This window comes from Mandrillus leucophaeus, unplaced genomic scaffold (assembly GCF_000951045.1).
Source record: "Mandrillus leucophaeus isolate KB7577 unplaced genomic scaffold, Mleu.le_1.0 Scaffold590, whole genome shotgun sequence".
In the NCBI taxonomy this organism is placed as follows: Eukaryota; Metazoa; Chordata; class Mammalia; order Primates; family Cercopithecidae; genus Mandrillus; species Mandrillus leucophaeus.
In genome coordinates, this window is record NW_012106364.1 from 771,797 (window position 1) to 790,422 (window position 18,626).

Here is an 18,626-nt window from a genome sequence, read left to right on the forward strand (position 1 = left end):
CCTGTGAGTCCCTGCATGGTTTGACCTGTCTACCTCTCTAACATCATTTTATGCCTTTCAGTCACTGCTCATTTCCTCATCATTTCACATTTCGCTAGCTATAATAGCCCTCAAACACACCAAGCTCTTTCCCACCTTAGGGTCTTCACAATACTGTTCCTTCTGCCTAATATTCTTTTCCCCAACTCTTCATATGGCCGGCTCCTCATAATTTAGGTTTGTTATGTCCTCAGAAGGACATTCTGATCATCCAGTCTAAAAGAGTTGGGCCTCCCAGACCTCTTATTCGACTTGCAATTTTTTTTTTTTTTTTTTTTTTGAGACAGAGTCTTACTCTATTCCCCAGGCTGGAGTGCAGTGGTGTGATCTCAGGTCACTGCAACCTCCGCCTCCTGGGTTCAAGCGATTCTCCTGCCTCAGCCTCGAGTAGCTGGAATAACAAGCATCCGCCACCACTGCACCACTACTCCAAGCTAATTTTTGTATTTTTAGAGATGGTTTCGCCATGTTGGCTAGGCTGGTCTCAAACTCCTGACTTCAAATGATCCACCTGTCTCAGCCTCCCAAAGTGCTGGGATTACAGGTACGAGTCACTGTACCTGGCCCTACCTTTCCTTTTTCTTTTCTTTTTTCTTTTTTTTTTTTGGAGACAGAGTCTTGTTCTGTCACCCAGGCTGAAGTGCAATGGCGCAATCTCAGCTCACCATAACCTCTGCTTCCTGGGTTCAAGATTCTCCTGCCTCAGCCTCCCGAGTAGCTGGGATTACAGGCATGTGCCACCATGCCCGGCTAATTTTTTGTATTTCTAGTAGAGACGGGGTTTCTCCATGTTGGTGAGGCTGGTCACGAATTCGACCTCAGGTGATCCACCCGCCTCGGCCTCCCAAAGTGCTGGGATTATAGGCGTGAGCCAAAGTGCTGGGATTATAGGCGTGAGCCACCGTGCCCGGTCTCCTTTTTCTTATGCCATTCATTTAGTTAACTTCTGGAGTACTTCCATGGGACTATCAATCAAGACATCTTGCCTTCCCCTGGCTAAGAGTAAAAGAGAGGGTGGAGAGGGAACTTGAACCGAGAGGTCAGTTGAAATTTGTATCATGAGCACAGACACAAACAGAAATTAGTGGAATCTCGTTCATTGCCAACAATGTTGCCTGGATAAGTACTTCTAATTCCTGTTAGGCAGTCCCAATAGTATTGTTACTTTCTTATTCTTTCAGGGCTGGCTTTACCTATTTTTGTGAGGTATTCCATACACTTCTATAAATTCCGTTTTAGTTTAAATTAGCCTGTTTGTTTCTTTTGCTTGTAACCAAAGATCCCTAAGTGATAAGAATGTTTAATTTCCTGCTTTAGTTGATGCTACTTCTCAACTTTGTATTTTTGCTATTCACTTAAGAAAAGCTTGCACATAACAGTTACTATTAAACAAGCACCTAATATGTATAGAGGTGCTTTATATCGATAAACTATGTCTAGTCTTAAAACTCTGCAAGGTAAAAATCATGTATCAATATGATGGATTTTGGTAGAGTAAAAAATACTTTTTATAACTATAATTAAGGACAATTTGCAAGATTTTCTCTCCTATTGGAGTAACTAAATCCAAACCTTGTTTTTGAGGGTTCTCATTATGCAACCCAATTATTTTTATAACATAAGGGCAGTAAACAATACCTTCTATTCCCAGTTATTTAGCCCAGAGGTGGCACTTCCCAGAGGAAGGGAAGAGAGGTGGAACTCTCATAAGCCTGTGTCAGCCAACTCCAGCGAGACAAAGCTGTACATAATATAAAAGTACTTTACAAACCTTAAGGTAAATCACATTCGTTTTGGCATAAAAACGGCATGAAAGGAACCCTTCTGTCAAGTGTTCCCAGTGCATGCTAGTTACAATTCATAAAGCTCCCTCTGTTTTAGCACTGTATTCACATCGCTGGTGGTGACATATCCAACTGTGTTCAAGGACGGAGACCATTTTCTTCCAGTATAGCAAGAGCATGGAGTTATGCTTGAATATAGCCAAAACCTGAAAGACGTTAAACTACCAGCTTGGATGAAAATTAACCATCTCAAGTACTGAGGAACAAGCATGAACCTTTCTCAATCCAATCATCCTTCCTTATAATTGGCGGCAATAAATCTAAGGCTCCCATCTCCTGCTTTGTCGCTTTAAATCCTTTCTGGAAGGCGAAGACATATAAATTAACCACCATCCCTGCCGCGCGTGTACAGCAGAGTCCTTTCCACCTCCAGATTCCCTTCCTCCCTCCGCCCCTAGCTCCATCGCCTGCAGGAGGAACACAGGGCTCAGCAACTGGCCCGAGCTCTGGTTCCCGGCGCCAGACGTCTGCGCGGTGCCCCAAACAGCTTGTCAAAAGGACCTCGCAGAGAGAGGTTCAGAGCTGTAGCTTTCCAGCGAGGCTACCATGCAGACCCAGCTACGAAAACTAAAGCAAACCAGCTGAATATTCATAGCCAAAACCAGACCGCAAGACCCCTCTTTATTTCAGCGGGGCGGGAGCGGAAGTTCGGGTGGGTCATAGTTCTCTAGTTCCGGTTCCCGGGCCGCATTCGGGACTAGAGTGCCTCTCTTCCGCCAGGCGTCCCTGAGGTCCTGGCGGTTTCTATTTCCGGGTGCGGCTTCTGTCATAAAGCGGAGACCTCCCTTCAAACGTGGCGTCGAGGGTTCTTTGCGCCTCGCGTGGGGTCAGCAAGCAAGGACGGGCGCGGGCGGGGATACTCAAAGCCAACAGCTGGAGCTAGCCTTCATGTCCCGGGCTTACAGTGACACGACTGAATCCTTAGAGTCGGCTAGCTTTTGAGCTCTCACGATTGGAGAGGAGGGGGTTTTCTGGTTCGCAGCTCGACAGGATCGCGTCCCCCACAGTCACGCTCTGCCCTGAGGTGCAGCATTTGACAAGTTACCCCCTCGCACATACCACTTCCACCCAGGTCCGAGTTAACTTTGTTATTAACCTTCTTGAGACTCCCCTCCGCCTCCACAACAGGTCTTTTTTCCCCAGTTCATTTTTGCCCTTAAGATTGAGTTTCGAGTTTCAGATATTATGCAGAAAGTTTACCTTTAAGACTGAGCACGCATCTGATACCCTTCCTTCCGAAAAAGTTCATGCTCACGAGAGTGTTTGTGGGAAAAGTGAAAGCCAGTACACACAGGAAGCTATGGCTGAGCACGGGGCTCACATCACAACTGCTTCTGTAGCCGATGACCAGCCATCCATCTTTGAGGTGGTAGCACAGGACAGTTTAATGACAGCAGTGAGACCCGCTCTTCAGCATGTGGTCAAGGTAAGGTATTAATTCTTGGAAAGGCTTTAGGGACAACTGGGTAAAAACCAACGAATAATTTGTGCTTATTTGGTAGCCTAGCGTTTGAAATAGCCAATTTGCAAATAACTCGTATCCCATGACTTAAGAGTTATTGAGTCTCTGTTATGTGTAGAGACCTGTACTGAATACCCAGCATTTCAGGGTCCAAAAGTGACTTAAGACAAAATGTGTAGACTTTAGAGGAAAAGGGGGAATGTAAATAGAAGGTGTAGAACTTGTGTAATGGAATGAATTTTACTTACTGCTTTATTTTGCTTTAGGTTCTTGCAGAATCAAATCCCACCCACTATGGCTTCTTGTGGAGGTGGTTTGATGAGATCTTTACTCTGCTAGATCTTCTGGTCCAGCAGCATTACCTGTCTAGAACCAGTGCCTCATTTTCTGAAAACTTTTATGGCTTAAAGAGAATTGTAATGGGGGACACTCACAAGTCTCAGAGACTGGCTAGCGCTGGTCTCCCAAAGAAGCAGCTTTGGAAATCAATTATGGTCCTGGTTCTTCTTCCCTATCTGAAAGTGAAGCTGGAGAAGCTGGTTTCTAGCCTGAGAGAAGAGGATGAATATTCTATTCATCCCCCTTCTTCCCGCTGGAAACGATTTTACAGAGCCTTCCTGGCAGCCTACCCATTTGTGAATATGGCCTGGGAAGGATGGTTTCTTGTACAACAACTTCGATACATCCTAGGAAAAGCTCAGCATCACTCACCACTGCTGAGGCTGGCTGGAGTTCGGCTAGGTCGACTGACAGTTCAGGATATACAAGCTCTGGAGCACAAACCAGCTAAGGCCAGCATGATGCAGCAGCCAGCCAGGAGGTAAGGCCTTAACATTTCCAAAAGATCTTTAGTTAGTAAATTCTAAAATCTTATCCCAGTTTTGTGAAATTCACCTGTTAACTTTGTGGTATTGCATAAAATCACAGAAAAGCTATTCCTTGTGTCCATAAAATAAGGACTGTCATCCTGGTAACCTTTATCATACTAGGTATACTTTAGTGCATACTTGCTATGTCCCAGGTTCTGTGCTAGGTGCTTTCTTTACGTACATTATCTTAATCCTGAACACAACCCAATGAAGTAAATGTATTAGCTCACAGTTGAGGAAACTAAACCCAAGCAGTTAAGTACCTTGCCAAGGTCATGTAGCTACATAGCTAGAAGGTGGCAGAGCTGGGATTCAAGCCAAATCAATACAATTCTAAAGACTGTGCTCTGTGAGCCACTGCACCCAGCCTAAGACTGTGCTCTTAATCATATTGTTGTTGTGCTCCTTCTAGTTCATATTTATGTTCTCCTACAAGTTCAAATATATACATTCCTCAATACTGCTAAGTTTTCTGTTAAGTGAATTTTTTTTTTTCTGGATCACTATCTTCCACTAAAAAAAGGGAGGAGATTTATATAATCAAATTCTCTACTGATTTCTCTTTCAAAACACAAAACCAAACCCTAATCATTTGTTACTAAAAATAAAGCTTAGCTCCTGTGCCCCTAAAATACTGTAAGTTAGAAAGAATCATTTAGAATAGATCCTTAAGGAGCTAGTCTACCAACCATTCAGTCCCAGTGATTCTGATGAAAAATGTAAGAACTGCATTTATGTTTGTCACTTTGTTATTATACCTAAATAAAGTTTCTCTCTTTGCCTCCTTGTTCTTTTCTCCCAACAGTGTTAGTGAGAAGATAAAGTCAGCTCTGAAGAAAGCTGTGGGGGGTGTTGCCTTATCCCTGTCTACTGGCCTTTCTGTGGGTGTATTCTTCTTGCAGTTCCTTGACTGGTGGTATTCATCTGAAAATCAAGAAACCATCAAGTCATTGACTGCCCTGCCTACTCCACCACCACCTGTACACCTAGACTATAACTCTGATTCTCCCCTCTTACCCAAAATGAAGACTGTGTGCCCACTGTGTCGTAAAACCCGGGTGAATGATACTGTTCTTGCCACCTCTGGCTATGTGTTTTGTTACCGCTGTGTGTTTCATTATGTGAGGAGTCACCAAGCTTGTCCCATCACAGGTTATCCAACAGAAGTACAACATCTGATTAAACTCTACTCCCCCGAGAACTGAAAAGGAATTGTGTCTTATCCTCACAACAAAAGTATTGCGCTAAAATGCCACAGAGCTGGTTTCAGTATGGTACTGAGTTGACACTTCTCAGCCTCAATTCATAACTATATGAACTTTAAATGACTATATGGATTTCTTTAAAAGGATATGTCCATTTGATCCTAACCTTTTAGCCTGCTCTCCAGAACCCTACTTACAGTTGACCAAACTGCTTAAATTAGAAGAATCAGGACTGGCAGGGCATATGAGGGCCAGTGTAGAGATTAAACAGAATAATGAGTACACAAGTTTTTGTCTATCCCTTTCCTTAAAATGTAAGAAGTACAGAAGCTCTTGGGAAAAACCCAGGTTAGACTACATAAAAAATAAAGTGAACAGTGAGTTGTTAGCAAGCCTTTTTAGAAAAGAAAGCATTTACTTGCCTGTCTGTAAGGTGGAAATTTCATCAGTTTGCAAACGATAAGAAATGTAGACCTGCTCTTGATAGAAATGCTTAGAAACACTTTGGGGGGGGGAAAAGCTCCTTCCATATACTGTGACCCATTTGTTAAGTGACATCTATAGTTTATCAGCTTTTAAGGATAAAAAAGGATATCTTAAAAGTTGGATATTTAGGATATTTAAGGATATTCCTGTATGAGCTCTCCATATCTTTCTTGAGAAACTGGTTAAAAAAGGAATAGGGGTTGAGTGTTACAAAGAGACTAGTCTGAAGATTCCTGTATAAAAGCAAAGCTAACAAGCAATGAAGATGTGAAGCAAAATACTAATCTAACTGTGTAAAGAAAGGATATTTTAATAAGTTCTTTCTGCTTGCTGCTAAGAGTTTGCTAAACTGTCATGAATTATTCTGGTTATTACTAAAGTTTCTATGAAACACTTAAGTAGATTTTAAGAATAAATGTTTCTGGAAAAGAACTTCCATGTTGTTATGATTTTGTAGAAATGTAAAGATTACTTGAGGTGTTTAAAATAAATTTTTCATTCAGACTACTGTTGACTTTTTGAGGTGTTTTTATATTGACGTTTTGCCAATTCAGTTGTTGGAACAAAAATCCTCTGCTCCAACAATAAGAATTCAGCCTCATGCGAAATACCTTGCATCAACTTAAACACTTAAGTTGCCTATGTAGGAGCATTTATGCCATTGGATTGGCAGGCTGGTGAAAACATGGTTTAAAAAAAAAATCATCACTAGAAGAGGAAGGATGAAAATGATTTTTGAGAGCCTCTGCTGACATAGGTGTTTTCCAATACTTTAACTCATTTTACCAATTCAAAGCACATTCTCTGATAGCACAGAGGTGATAAAGCTAAAACTTTAAATAGAATATCCCATGGATTTTAACATTAAGGCATTTATGATGTTAGCTGAGACAATAAAAAAAAATTTAAACTTTTATATGCCATAAGAAAAGTGTAATGGATTTTAAAATTCTCGTTAAACCTCAAAATTTTTACTAAAGCAAATATCATGGTTAATTAAACATTTTTTTTTTTTTATTTTTTTACTGAGACAGAGTCTCACTCTGTTGCCATGGCTTGAGTGCAGTGGCGTGATCTCAGCTCACTGCAACCTCCACCTCCTGGTTTCAAACAATTCTCTCACCTCAGTCTCCCAAGTAGCTGTGATTACAGGTGTGCGCCACCACACCCAGATGATTTTTGTATTTTTAGTAGAGGCAGGGTTTTGCCATGTTGGCCCGGCTGGTGGAACTCCTGACCTCAAGTGATCCGCCCGCCTTGGCCTCCCAAAGTGCTGGGATTACAGGCATGAGCCACCGTGCCCAGCCAATTAAATGTTTTAAATACAGTAATAAGTGAATAATAGAATTGAGCCAGATTCAAGATTGAAATGATGTAGTCCTCCGTGAAGAATTCAAAGCAAGATTTTTCATCTCAACCTAAGAAGGAAAACATGAGTATCAGTAATTCAAACGAACATAAAAGAAACATCTTAAACATGATAAAACCAGTGTCCAAACAGGATACAACACACCTGTGTGGAAAAACCACAACCAGAATCAGCTCAGAGAGAAGATTAAGAGATCATACCCTGGTCAAAGCCAACATTGAAGCAATGGCAATACCAGGTCAGACTACTTCACTCATCATCGCATCGCTGCATTTCATCTTGTATTACCTAAGAGCAACCCACTGCCCTAGTTTCACATCCAAGAAAACACAGGCTTACCTATGAGAAAAATAAAGCCTTCTATTCAGGTAAGTTTCAACCATGGGTTTCTAATTAATATTTCTTTTCTTTTTTCTTTTTTTTTTTTAAAGACAGGGTCTTACTCTGTCACCCAGGCTGGAGTGCAATGGCCTGATCATGGCTCACTGCAGTCTCAATCTCCCCAGGCTCAGGTGATCATCCCACCTTAGCCTCCCAAGTAGCCGGGCCTACAGTCACAGGCCACCACACGTGGCTAATTTTTGTACTTTTTGTAGAGACAGGGTTTTACCGTGTTGGCCAGGCTGTTCTCAAACTCCTGGACTCAAGCAATCCACCCTCTTCAGCCTCCCAAAGTGCTTGGATTACAGGTGTGAGCCACCATGCCTGACCTGTTTTCAATTAATATTTATTTTTATTTTTTATTTTGAGACAAGGTTTCACTCTGTCAACCAGGCTGGAGTGCAGTGGTGTGATCATGGCTCACTGTAGTCTCAAACTCCTGGGCTCAGGCGATCCTCCCAGGTGGCTAGGATTACAGGTGCATGTCACCACCCCTGGCGATTTTTCAATTTTTTGTAGAGACAGGGTCTTGGTATGTTTCCCAGGCTGCTTTCAAACTCCTGGCTTCAAGTGATCCTCCCGCCTTGGCCTCCCAAAACCCTGGGATCACAGGCTTGAGCCTATAAGCCTACCCTTAGCCTAGTTCAAAAGCAAAAGCTTTAGAAAATATATTTTCTTTTCTTTTTTTAAAATTTATGTCCTTTTTGTAGAGACAGGGTCTTGCCCTGTCACCTAACCTGGAGTGCAGTGGCATGATCATGGCTCACTGTGGCCTCAAACTGCTTGGGCTCAAGCTATCCTCCCACCCCAGCCTTCTGAGTAGCTGACATCTTAGGTGAGCACCACCACACCCAGGTAATTAAAAAAAAATGTTTGTAGAGACAGGGTCTTGCTATGTTGCCCAGGCTGGTCTCAAACTGCTGGGCTTAAGTGATCCTCCCTCTTTGACCTTCCAAAATGCTAGATTACAGGTGTAAGCCACTGTACCTGGCCTAGAAAATTTTTTTTTTTTTTTTTTGAGACGGAGTCTCACTGTTTCCCAGGCTGGAGTGCAGTGGCACAATCTTGGCTCACTGCAGCCTCTGCCTCCTGGGCTCAAGCAATTCTCCTGCCTCAGCCTCCTGAATAGCAGGGACTACAGGCATGTGCCACTACGCCCAGCTAATTTTTGTATTTTTAGTAGAGATGGGGTTTCACCATGTTGGCCAGGCTGGTCTTGAACTCCTGACCTCAAGTGATCCACCAGCCTCGGCCTCCCAAAGTGCTGGAATTACAGGCATGAGCCACTACACCCGGCCTAGAAAAGATTTTCTACTAAATTTCTTTATAAATTCCAGTTCATTTAATATGCAATTTGATTTATAATTCTTCTGCCAACAAAGATTAAAATTACAGTCATAAAAGTTTTTAAACCAGAATCTTCTTTTTTTTTGTTTTTCCCGAGATGGAGTCTCACTCTGTCTACCAGACTGAAGTGCAATGGCCCGATCTCGGCTCACTGCAAGCTCCACCTCCCGGGTTCACGCCATTCTCCTGCCTCAGCCTCCCGAGTAGCTGGGACTACTGGCACCCACCATCACGCCCGGCTAATTTTTTTTGTAATTTTAGTGGAGACGGGGTTTCACTGTGTTAGCCAGGATGGTCTCGATCTCCTGACCTCGTGATCCGCCCGCCTTGACCTCCCAAAGTGCTGGGATTACAGGCGTGAGCCACCGTGCCCGGCTAAACCAGAATCTTCTATCTGAGGAGTCGAAGAACCCAGAGAGGCTATGATTTGCCAAAGATCCATAGGAAATTAACTGCAGAGCTAGAAAGAGAACTTGAGGTATGATTACCAGATTTATAGTTTTTCAGTAACAACTAAATAAAAGGTTCAATTTCATTTCTCTTTAGGGTTCTACCTTTAGATTTACTAATGAGGAAGGACATGGAAGATAAAGAAAGCAAGGTGAAGCATGGGTAATTCACAATCTGAAAAATCAATTTGTGAATGAAAAAGCTGACCTCCACTCCACTCCACTCCACTCTCCACTCCACTCCCTCACTCTGTCGCCCAGGCTAGAGTGCAGTGGTGCAATCTTGGCTCACTGCAACCTCTGCCTCCTGGGTTCAAGTGATTCTCCTGCCTCAGCCTCCCGAGTAGCTGAGCGCCAGTAGGTGCTCAGTAGGTGAGCACCACCATGCCTAGCTAAATTTTGTATTTTTTAAGTAGAGATGGGCTTTCACCCTATTGGCCAGGCTGGTCTTGAACTCCTGACCTCGTGATCTGCCTGCCTCAGCCTCCCAAAGTGCTGGAATTATGAGCGTGAGCCACCGCGCCCGGCCTCTTTATTTTATTTTTTGAGACGGATTCTCACTTTGTCACCCAGGCTGGAGTGCAGTGGTGCTATCTCAGCTCACTTTTGCCTCTGCCTCCCAGGTTCAAGCAGTCCTACTTCAGCCTCCCAGGTAGCTGGGATTACAGGCATGCACAACCAGGCCTAGCTAATTTTTGTATTTTCAGTAGAAACGGGGTTTTGCCATGTTGGCCAGGCTGGTCTTGAACTCCTCACCTCAAGTGATCTGCCCACCTCAGCATCCCAAAGTGCTGGGATTACAAGCGTGAGCCATCCCACCTGGCCTCTCCAGACTTTCAAAATGATATTGTCAGTATCTAAAAATTCTGGGGCCACCATATACTGCCTTCAGCCATCTCTCAACATCCATAGACTGATATTCCCTAGTTAAAACTGACAGCTGTTGGTCTGTGTTCACCATTCAGTAACTAAGCTCCATAAAGAGGAAAAACTAGGTTGGGCACAGTGGTTCGCACCTGTAATCCCAGCACTTTGGGAGGCTGAGGCAGGCAGGTCACCTGAGGCCAGGAGTTCCAGACCAGCCTGGTCAATGTGGCGAAACCCCATCTCTATTAAAAATACAAAAATTAGCTGGGCATGGTGGGGGACGCCTGTAATCTCAGCTACTTGGGAGGCTGAGGCACAAGAATCACTTGAACCAGGGAGGCAGAGGTTGCACTGAGTCGAGACTGTACCACTGCATTCCAGCCTGGGCGACAGACTGAATCTCTGTCTCAAAAGAGGGAAAGTAACTTACGAAGTGCCTGTTACACAAGGGTTATGCTTGACCTTTTAACTTATCATCTACAGGTGAAATGAGTACACATTAGAAATAAGAGACTGGGCGCGGTGGCTCATGCCTGTAATCCCAGCACTTTGGGAGGCCAAGGCGGGTGAATCACCTGAGGTCAGGAGTTCGAGACCAGCCTGGCCAACATGGTGAAACCTGTCTCTACTAAAAGTACAAAAGTTAGCAGGTGCCTGTAATGCCAGCTACTCAGGAGGCTGAGGCAGGACAATAGCTTGAACCTGGGAGGCGGAGGTTGCAGTGAGCTGAGATTGCACCACTGCACTCCAGCCTGGGACAAGAGCGAGACCCTGTCTCAAAAAAAAAAAAAAAAAAAAAGAAATAAGAAAACAGAGGCTGAGAGAGCTTAATAATTTAAATAAATCTGCCAGAAATAATGAAACTTGTGAGCAAAGTCAAGCTCTGAACCAATGAGTGCTTGACTCTAAAACCCACGTTCCTTTTGGCAGACAATACTGCTATCTCAATGGGCCTCCTGCCTCCAGTTTCTCTCCCATCCAATGTACTTTGAATCTTACAAACATACTAACCCTTATATATGGAGGTATGATTAAGTCATTACTCACTACTCACAAGCATTCAATTGCTCCCCATAGTCTAGGAAATAAAGTCCCACGACTTTGTTTAGCAATCAAGATGTTTCAAAACAGACCCAAATTTATCCTTAAATACACCATAAATAAAGCAAACATGTCTTTTGTTTGTTTGTTTTTCTGAGATAGAGTCTCGCTCTGTCACCCAGGCTGGAGTGCAGTGGTGCAATCTCGGTTCACTGCAACCTCAGCCTCCTGGGTTCAAGCGATTCTCCTGCCTCAGCTTCCAAAGTAGCTGGAATAACAGGCATAAGCCACCATGCCCAACTAATTTTTGGATTTTTAGTAGAGACGGGGTTTCGCCATGTTGGCCAGGCTGGTCTTACCTGACCTCAAGTGATCCACCTACCTTGGCCTCCCAGGTGCTGGGATTACAGGCATGAGCCACCGCACCTGGCCTTCAAACACATCTTACAGTCTAATCAACCCAGATTTTCCTTAGTCCTCATATTGGCTCTATTTGACCTTATGCCCTCCATCTACAAAGTCTTTTCCCCTCTGTAGAAATCCTTTCTATACTTCAAAATCCTATCCCTGCAGTTTGCAACCCTCCAAAATGCCATCTTTTGCATGAAGCCTTTTTTCATCAATCCAACAGGAGGTACCTGTCCTCCTTCTGAATTATGAAAGCACGTTAATATCTGTTTTCTGGTACCTATTTCACTTTGTATCTTAAGATCCAGACAGCCAGCCTACCATGTAATTCAAGATCTTTACAAGTCTAATCCCTCCCTATCTGCTCCATCATCAGCTGGGCAAACCTCCCATGTGCTCCAGCCACATGAGGGCAGGTACGCCTTCCTAGTCCCTGGAGTGCCTTCTCCACCCCTTTCGATGGGGAGAAAACCTAAGTATACTTTTTGTTTGTTTGCTTGTTTTTTAAGATTTTTAACATTTATTTGGATTCTTAGTTTGTGGGAAAAGAGTAAGATAGTCACATCTAGACTGTTACATAGTTCAAGCTTTTTAAGGGGGATATTTAAACACAGAGCATATAAATTTAAAATGCTGTATAGTTACCATAAAATAACAGCAACGAGAAACTAGCACTGTTCTACCTGTCTTCTCCCCACAACTCAGGTGTGGGATTTGCCTTATTACTCAAAAAACGGGTCAAGAGTAATCATCCCAAGTTTACGCTGAAGGGGGTGAGATGACAGCCAGAGATTAAAAGCTCACACATCCATAAGCAAGGTCCCAGTCAGGCATCTGGAAGGGCAAAGGGACGGCTCTGTGCTGGCTGAGTAAAAGGCGCTTTCATGGAGGGATAAATACCCACCCTAAGTATACTTTTTAAACTTCACTCAAGACCGGGCGCGGTGGCTTTCGCCTGTGATTCCAGCACTTTGGGAGGCCGAGGCGGGTGGATCACGAGGTCAGGAGTTCAAGACCAGCCTGGCCAACATGGTGAAACCCCATCTCTACTAAAGATACAAAAATTAGCCGGGCATGGTGGTGTGCGCCTGTAATCCCAGCTACTTGGAAGGCTGAGGTACAGAACTGCTTGAACCTGGGAGGCGGAGGTTGCAGTGAGCCGAGATCGCGCCACTGCACTCCAACCTGGGAGACAGAGCGAGACTCCCGTCTCAAAAAAAAACAAAAAACAAAACAGAAATAAGCTTTACTCAAATATCACTTTCCGTTAAATGTCCCTAATTACTTCAATCATCCCCCCTTCTCTCACAGCACTTTCTTCAACCACAGCACGCATCACAGGCCAACTACTCACCAGTTCACGTTTTCCGCCCTCACTCCCATTTGCCCAATCACAGAGTTCCTAAAGAACCAGGACTATATTCTACTGGCCTTTGTAGCCACTGCACTCGGAATGGTGCCTAGTACACAGGAATGAGCGACTGTTCCTACTAAACCCTAAGCTCCTAGATTATAAAAGCATGAACACGTTATAAATCCGACTTACCTCCAACATTTCACGTAGGTCAAGACCATACCTCAAGCACCTCCAAGCCCTCATTTCCCCAGCCTCTACCTCATGGCGCTCTGCACAGCCATCTGCGCACAACCAGTGCTTACACACAGGAGGCCCTCAAAATAATACTAACAATCTAAGGTCCAAATCTCACGAACTCCCGGGAAGACAGAGTAAGGCCAGAGCCAAGGCTTGAACCAAACACCCAGGCAGGAGTCTGCACCCCGCTTTTTTAACTCGTAAAACTCCTACGACCTGGACTGTCTCAGGAAGCCTGTTCTGGCCTGAGGAGGATGAAGGTAGCCAAGCTCTCCAGATTTCAGTCCCAGGTCAAACATGTTTCCCGCGTCCCTCTCCTCTGCTTCTCCAGCCCGCTCTGGTCTTACAGCCTAGCGTGGCTCTCGCCGAACAACCAATCCCACGGCGGACATCGGGTCACGTGGGCGACCCTGAGGCGTGGCTGGTGCGAGGAGCAGCCAATCGAAGGTCGAGGCGAACGTCAGGGGTGGAGCGGAAGCGATGGCGGACGCATCTTTTTCGTCGTCTCTTTGCGTCGCTATTTCTACCCTGAGAGTTAAGCCAATCGCTTTCCAAGTTCTGAGCAATTCTCTCCCGCCCCCTCCACAATTCTCTGCCCTCGGCAGTCGGGGCGACTGTTAGGCAGAGTGATTTCGCCAGTACCCTGTTTCGTAACTGGGAATGAGCATCTGAGGCAGGATTATAGTAGTGTGTGTGTGCCCTGGGATTGCGGGAAGAAATGGTTTTGGGTTTTTGTTTTTGTTTTTGTTTTGTTTTGTTTTGTTTTTGAGACAGGGTCTCACTCGAGTCGCCCAGGCTGGAGTGCAGTGGCGCGATCTCCTCTCACTGTCACCTCCGCCTCCCAGGCTCAAGCGATTCTCCTACTTCAGCCCTACGAGTAGCTTGGATTACAGACAGGCGTCACCACTCCCGGCTAGTTTTCTTTTTTTTTTTCCCCCGAGATGGAGTTTCTCTCTGTCGCCCAGGCTGCAGTGTAGTGGCGCGATCTCGGCTCACTGCAAACTTCTTCTCACAGGTTCAAGCGATTCTCGTGCCTCAGCCTCCCAAGTAGCTGGTATTACAGGCACCCACCATCATGCCCGGCTAATTTTTGTACTTTTGTAGAGACGGAGTTTCACCGTGTTGGCCAGGCTGGTCTTGAACTCCTGACCTCAGGTGATCCGCCCGCCTCGGCCTCCCAAAATTCTGGGATTACAGGCGTGAGCCACCGCGCCCGGCCTCAACTGTATTTAGATTATACAGGGGGGCAGAGAGTGAAAGCAGAGAAAGCTATTGCAATGGTCCAAGTGAGAGCTAATAGGAGCTTAAATTAGACCGGCAGTGGAAATAGAGGAGTGGCATATGAAAGACGAATGAGAATTGTGATGAATGTTAGATAGGGGTGGGTAGAAGGACACGAAGAAATAAAATGGAGAGTCTTCAGTACCAGACCCACTCAAGGCCTCTTTCGTTCGTTAAGGATTGGAGAGATTAGACAGTGAAGACAATGTGCCTTTGAGTGCTATTTCTTCTACCTGGTTTATCTTTCTCCCATCTATCTCCCTTTCTCTCAACCTGTTGCCTTCTTTCTTTTTTTTTTGAAATGAAAGGTCTCACATATTTTTTACTGAAGCCAGCCAACCAACGCGTTCATAACAGATTCAGAGAGTAAAAATATATTCCCAAGAAAAATATTCAACTCCCCAGATAGTGGTGACATTTTCAGCTTGATATGGTAATGTGATTGTGACCGTCAGACAGCATAAATATATGTGCCATTTCATGTGCAATTCCTTATAGACCCACCTTGGTTCTTCTCCAATGTCTCCTTTTGGAGTTTTACCTGATTTTATTATCGATTTTCATCCAAATCCACTGGAGAATGGGACGATTTTGCTTTTGTTTTTTTTTTTTTTTTTTTTGCCAGGAATCACTTAATCCTGAAAGTCTTGTGAGAAGACATGGCAAGAAGCAGAGTCAAGCACACACCATGATGGCAGAGAAAGGAAGAGAGGGGCCAACCTGTTGCTTTCTTACTTACAGGTTCCAGCCCACAAATCATCTCATTTAGGAAATCTTTTCTGATGCTCACTCATAGTTATTGTCACTCCTAGGACACCTAGAGAACACTGCTCATACATTGCAAACTCTCCAGAGTGGCACTGGGGTGTAGTGGTCATGTATATGGACTATTTTGGCAAGTAACTTGAATTCTTTGTTCTTCAGTATCACTATTTGTAAAAAGGAGGATAATAATAGCATCTACCTGATAGAACTGTTACAAGATCAATGACAACAATGCCCAATACATAGAGTGCTCAGTCAATGTTATCGTATATGTTGTACTGTCATGAGTTGCTTAGTACATGGTTTCCCTCTTTAGGTTGTGAATGATCTCAGCTTACTGCAACCTCCGCCTCCTGGGCTCAAGCGATTCTCCTTGCTCAGCCTCCCAAATAGCTGGGATTACAGCGTGCACTACCACACTACCACACCGGGCCGATTCTTACATTTTTAGTAGAGATGGGGTTTCGCCATGTTGGCCAGGCTGGTCTCGAACTCTTGACCTCAAGTGATCCATCCACCCACCTTGGCCTCCCAAAGTGCTGGGATTACAGTCGTGAGCCACCGAGCCCAGCCGGGATGTGTGTCTTATTCTTCCAGCTAATACTAAGGCTATGTGGCAGGATGAGAGTAATTGGGCTTTGGATTCAGATAGATCAGTGTTCAGGTCTCAGCTCTGCTACTTACTAGATGTGTAACTTTGAGCTTTACCGCAATGAACTCAGTTTTTTTCATTTATGTAATGTGAAATAATGCATGTCTTGCAAGTTATTCTGAGGATTATATTTGAGAATGAAAGTTGCATATTTGGCTCAAGGAAGGCAAGCTTTTATTTTGATGGGTAGCCCTAAATTGTAGCACCATGTTTAGAACATTGTAAGTGCTCAACAATTGATTATCATTATTATTATTTGAGACAGAGTCTTGCTGTGTCACCCAGACTAGAATGCAGTGGTGCAATCTCGGCTCACTGCAACCTCCGCCTCCTGGGTTCAAGCAATTCTCATGCTTCAGCGTCCCAAGTAGCTGGGATTACAAGTGCGTGCCACCATGCCCCGCTAATGTTTGTATTTTTAGTAGAGATGAGATTTCACCATGTTGGTTAGGCTGGTCTTGAACTCCTGACCTCAAGTGATCTGCCTGCCTTGGCCTCCCAAAGTGTGGGATTACAGGCGTGAGCCACTGTGCTAAGCCAACAATTGATTATTGAATGAAAATGACAGTACATGCCAGGCACCATATGCTGCAAAGAGCACATGACAATACACATTTACTCTTTATGTATATCATCTCACTTCATTCTGACAAATATTCTGTGGAGGAGGCTCTGTTATTATTTCCAGTTTACACAGAAGAAATCAGAGGCTTAGGTTAGTTTAACAAAGTTCTCATAGCTAGAATGTGGCAGAGCTAGGATTTGAACACCTTAGGCGCCCCAAAATAGCTGATTGAATGAAAGAATGAATGGAAGTGAGGAAACTTACACGGAGTCAGGTAGTGGCATAATGGAGCCCTTGGTCACTATTCTATTTATACTCTTTGGATCATCTCTATGAAAGAACTGAGGTGAGATGGAGGCACCTGTGGGTAAAGAGACCAACTTTTCCCCTTTAGTTGCTATTTGACAGTTTATGTCTGATGAACATGCAGGCTTGTGTCTGGTGAACATAAGTACAACTGTTGATAAACAGAAATGCTTAGTGAATAAACACATCTTAAATAAATTCGGGGTTCTTGTTCTTAGCAATCATCAATAGCATGGCCAGATGAATTTTCCTGAGACAGGAAAAAGCATGATCTAAGTTACTGATTTCAAATTGCTTTGTATCAGGAACATTTGCTTGGGAGCTATCAAAGCCAAGATGTGAAGTCCTCCCTGGCCTGACAACCTAACTATTCATATCCAAGGGACTTGACTAAGGAGCTTTGAAGAAGGAAAAGAAGTTCCCATTGCTCATTTTCCACGTTATTCCCTGCTTCTCCTGATTTGATCCCCAGTACCACCCTGCAGAAGAACAAGAAGAAAACAGTAATCTAGTTCCTAGTTCTCCTGACCAAATGATGTTATTCCTCTTGACTGGGAAGAAAATGGGGAGATACTTATAAGACTTCTGATTTTGAAGGCTTTCAAGCAATCCAGGATCCCAGACTTGAAAGAGTGAAAGAATACAAGTCTTTGAATTAGACAGACCTAGTTTTGAATCTTCACTCTTCCACTCACTGGCCATATAGTCTCATTTTTTGTGTGATGTGTAGTGCTCCCAGCATGGTCTCTTGCATCTGGTAAGCATATTTTCAGTAAATGGTGGTCATTTTTAGTCTTTGAAATGTAAATGATATCAGAGGGATTTCAATATGAAAGTGAGGCTAAGAATTAAGGTAAACAGGAGAATTAAAAGTGAGACTGGATTCAGAAGTGACACGAATGAAAAATGAGTTAAAGTCAAAGCTGAGAGCAGGCCTTTGGAGGTTTTTATGTTGCTGTGCGAATTATACATCATAGTACCCATTCTGACTCCTCTCCTGGAAACTCCATTTAGCCAAACATGTACAAGGAGTGATGCCAGCAGAGCAGAACTTTGTAGGGCAGTGGCCTCAGCTAACAACGATGTCAAAAATAGGGATGTCCAGAGACTTATTTAAGGATGTCATTTCATCATAAACAAATTGAAGTAGAGACACAGAGTAGTTTGCTGGTTTGATTTAGAGGGAGAGAGGTGTATTAGTATTCTGTGGCTGCTGTAACAAATCACCACAAATTTGGGGGCTTAAGACAACAGAAACGAGGCTGGGCGCGGTGGCTCACGCCTGTAATCCCAGCACTTTGGGAGGCCGAGGTGGGCAGATCATGAGGTTAGGAGATCGAGACCATCCTGGCTGACACGGTGAAACCCCATCTCTACTAAAAATACAAAAAATTAGCCAGGCGCGATGGCGGGCGCCTGGAGTCCCAGCTACTTGGGAGGCTGAGGCAGCAGAATGGCCTGAACCCGAGAGGCGGAGCTCACAGTGAGCTGAGATCACACCACTGCAGTCCAGCCTGGGCAAAAGAGTGAGACTCCATCTCAAAACAAAACAAAACAAAACAAAACAAAACAAAAAAACAACAGAAACGTATTGTTTTATGAAAGCTTATTTTAGGTTCAGGAGTACATGTGCAGGTTTATTATACGGGTAAACTCACATCACGGGGGTTTGTTGTACAGATCATTTAATTACCCA

The 18,626-nt window shown here is 44.1% G+C and overlaps 1 protein-coding gene and 1 long non-coding RNA gene across 3 annotated transcripts; one reads left to right on the forward strand and one right to left on the reverse strand.

Annotated features, from left to right (window-relative positions):
• Positions 1-2,163: 2,163 nt before the first annotated feature.
• Positions 2,164-6,412, forward strand: PEX12 (peroxisomal biogenesis factor 12). Of its 2 annotated transcripts, XM_011999416.1 has the most exons (4): positions 2,164-2,535; positions 3,128-3,309; positions 3,612-4,165; positions 5,020-6,412. In XM_011999416.1, the coding sequence occupies exons 2-4, from the start codon at positions 3,184-3,186 to the stop codon at positions 5,417-5,419; spliced, it is 1,080 nt and encodes a 359-aa protein (XP_011854806.1). In that variant the 5' UTR covers positions 2,164-2,535; positions 3,128-3,183; the 3' UTR covers positions 5,420-6,412. The 2 variants fall into 2 exon arrangements, with proteins under 2 accessions (XP_011854806.1, XP_011854805.1); XM_011999415.1 differs by lacking the exon at positions 2,164-2,535 and having other exon boundaries at positions 2,581-3,309.
• Positions 6,413-6,891: 479 nt separating this feature from the next.
• Positions 6,892-13,699, reverse strand: LOC105553364. Its single transcript, XR_001008139.1, has 2 exons — positions 13,314-13,699; positions 6,892-7,323 (listed from the first exon to the last, which is right to left on the reverse strand). It is a non-coding gene; the product is annotated as an uncharacterized LOC105553364 (long non-coding RNA).
• Between the last annotated feature and the right edge of the window lie 4,927 nt (positions 13,700-18,626).

Coding starts and splice junctions, on each gene's coding strand:
- PEX12 (XM_011999416.1), top strand. CDS start 3,184: ATGGCTGAGCACGGGGCTCACATCACAACTGCTTCTGTAGCCGATGAC. Junction 3,310..3,611: donor CTCTTCAGCATGTGGTCAAG/GTAAGGTATTAA, acceptor ATTTTGCTTTAG/GTTCTTGCAGAATCAAATCC. Junction 4,166..5,019: donor ATGCAGCAGCCAGCCAGGAG/GTAAGGCCTTAA, acceptor TTCTCCCAACAG/TGTTAGTGAGAAGATAAAGT.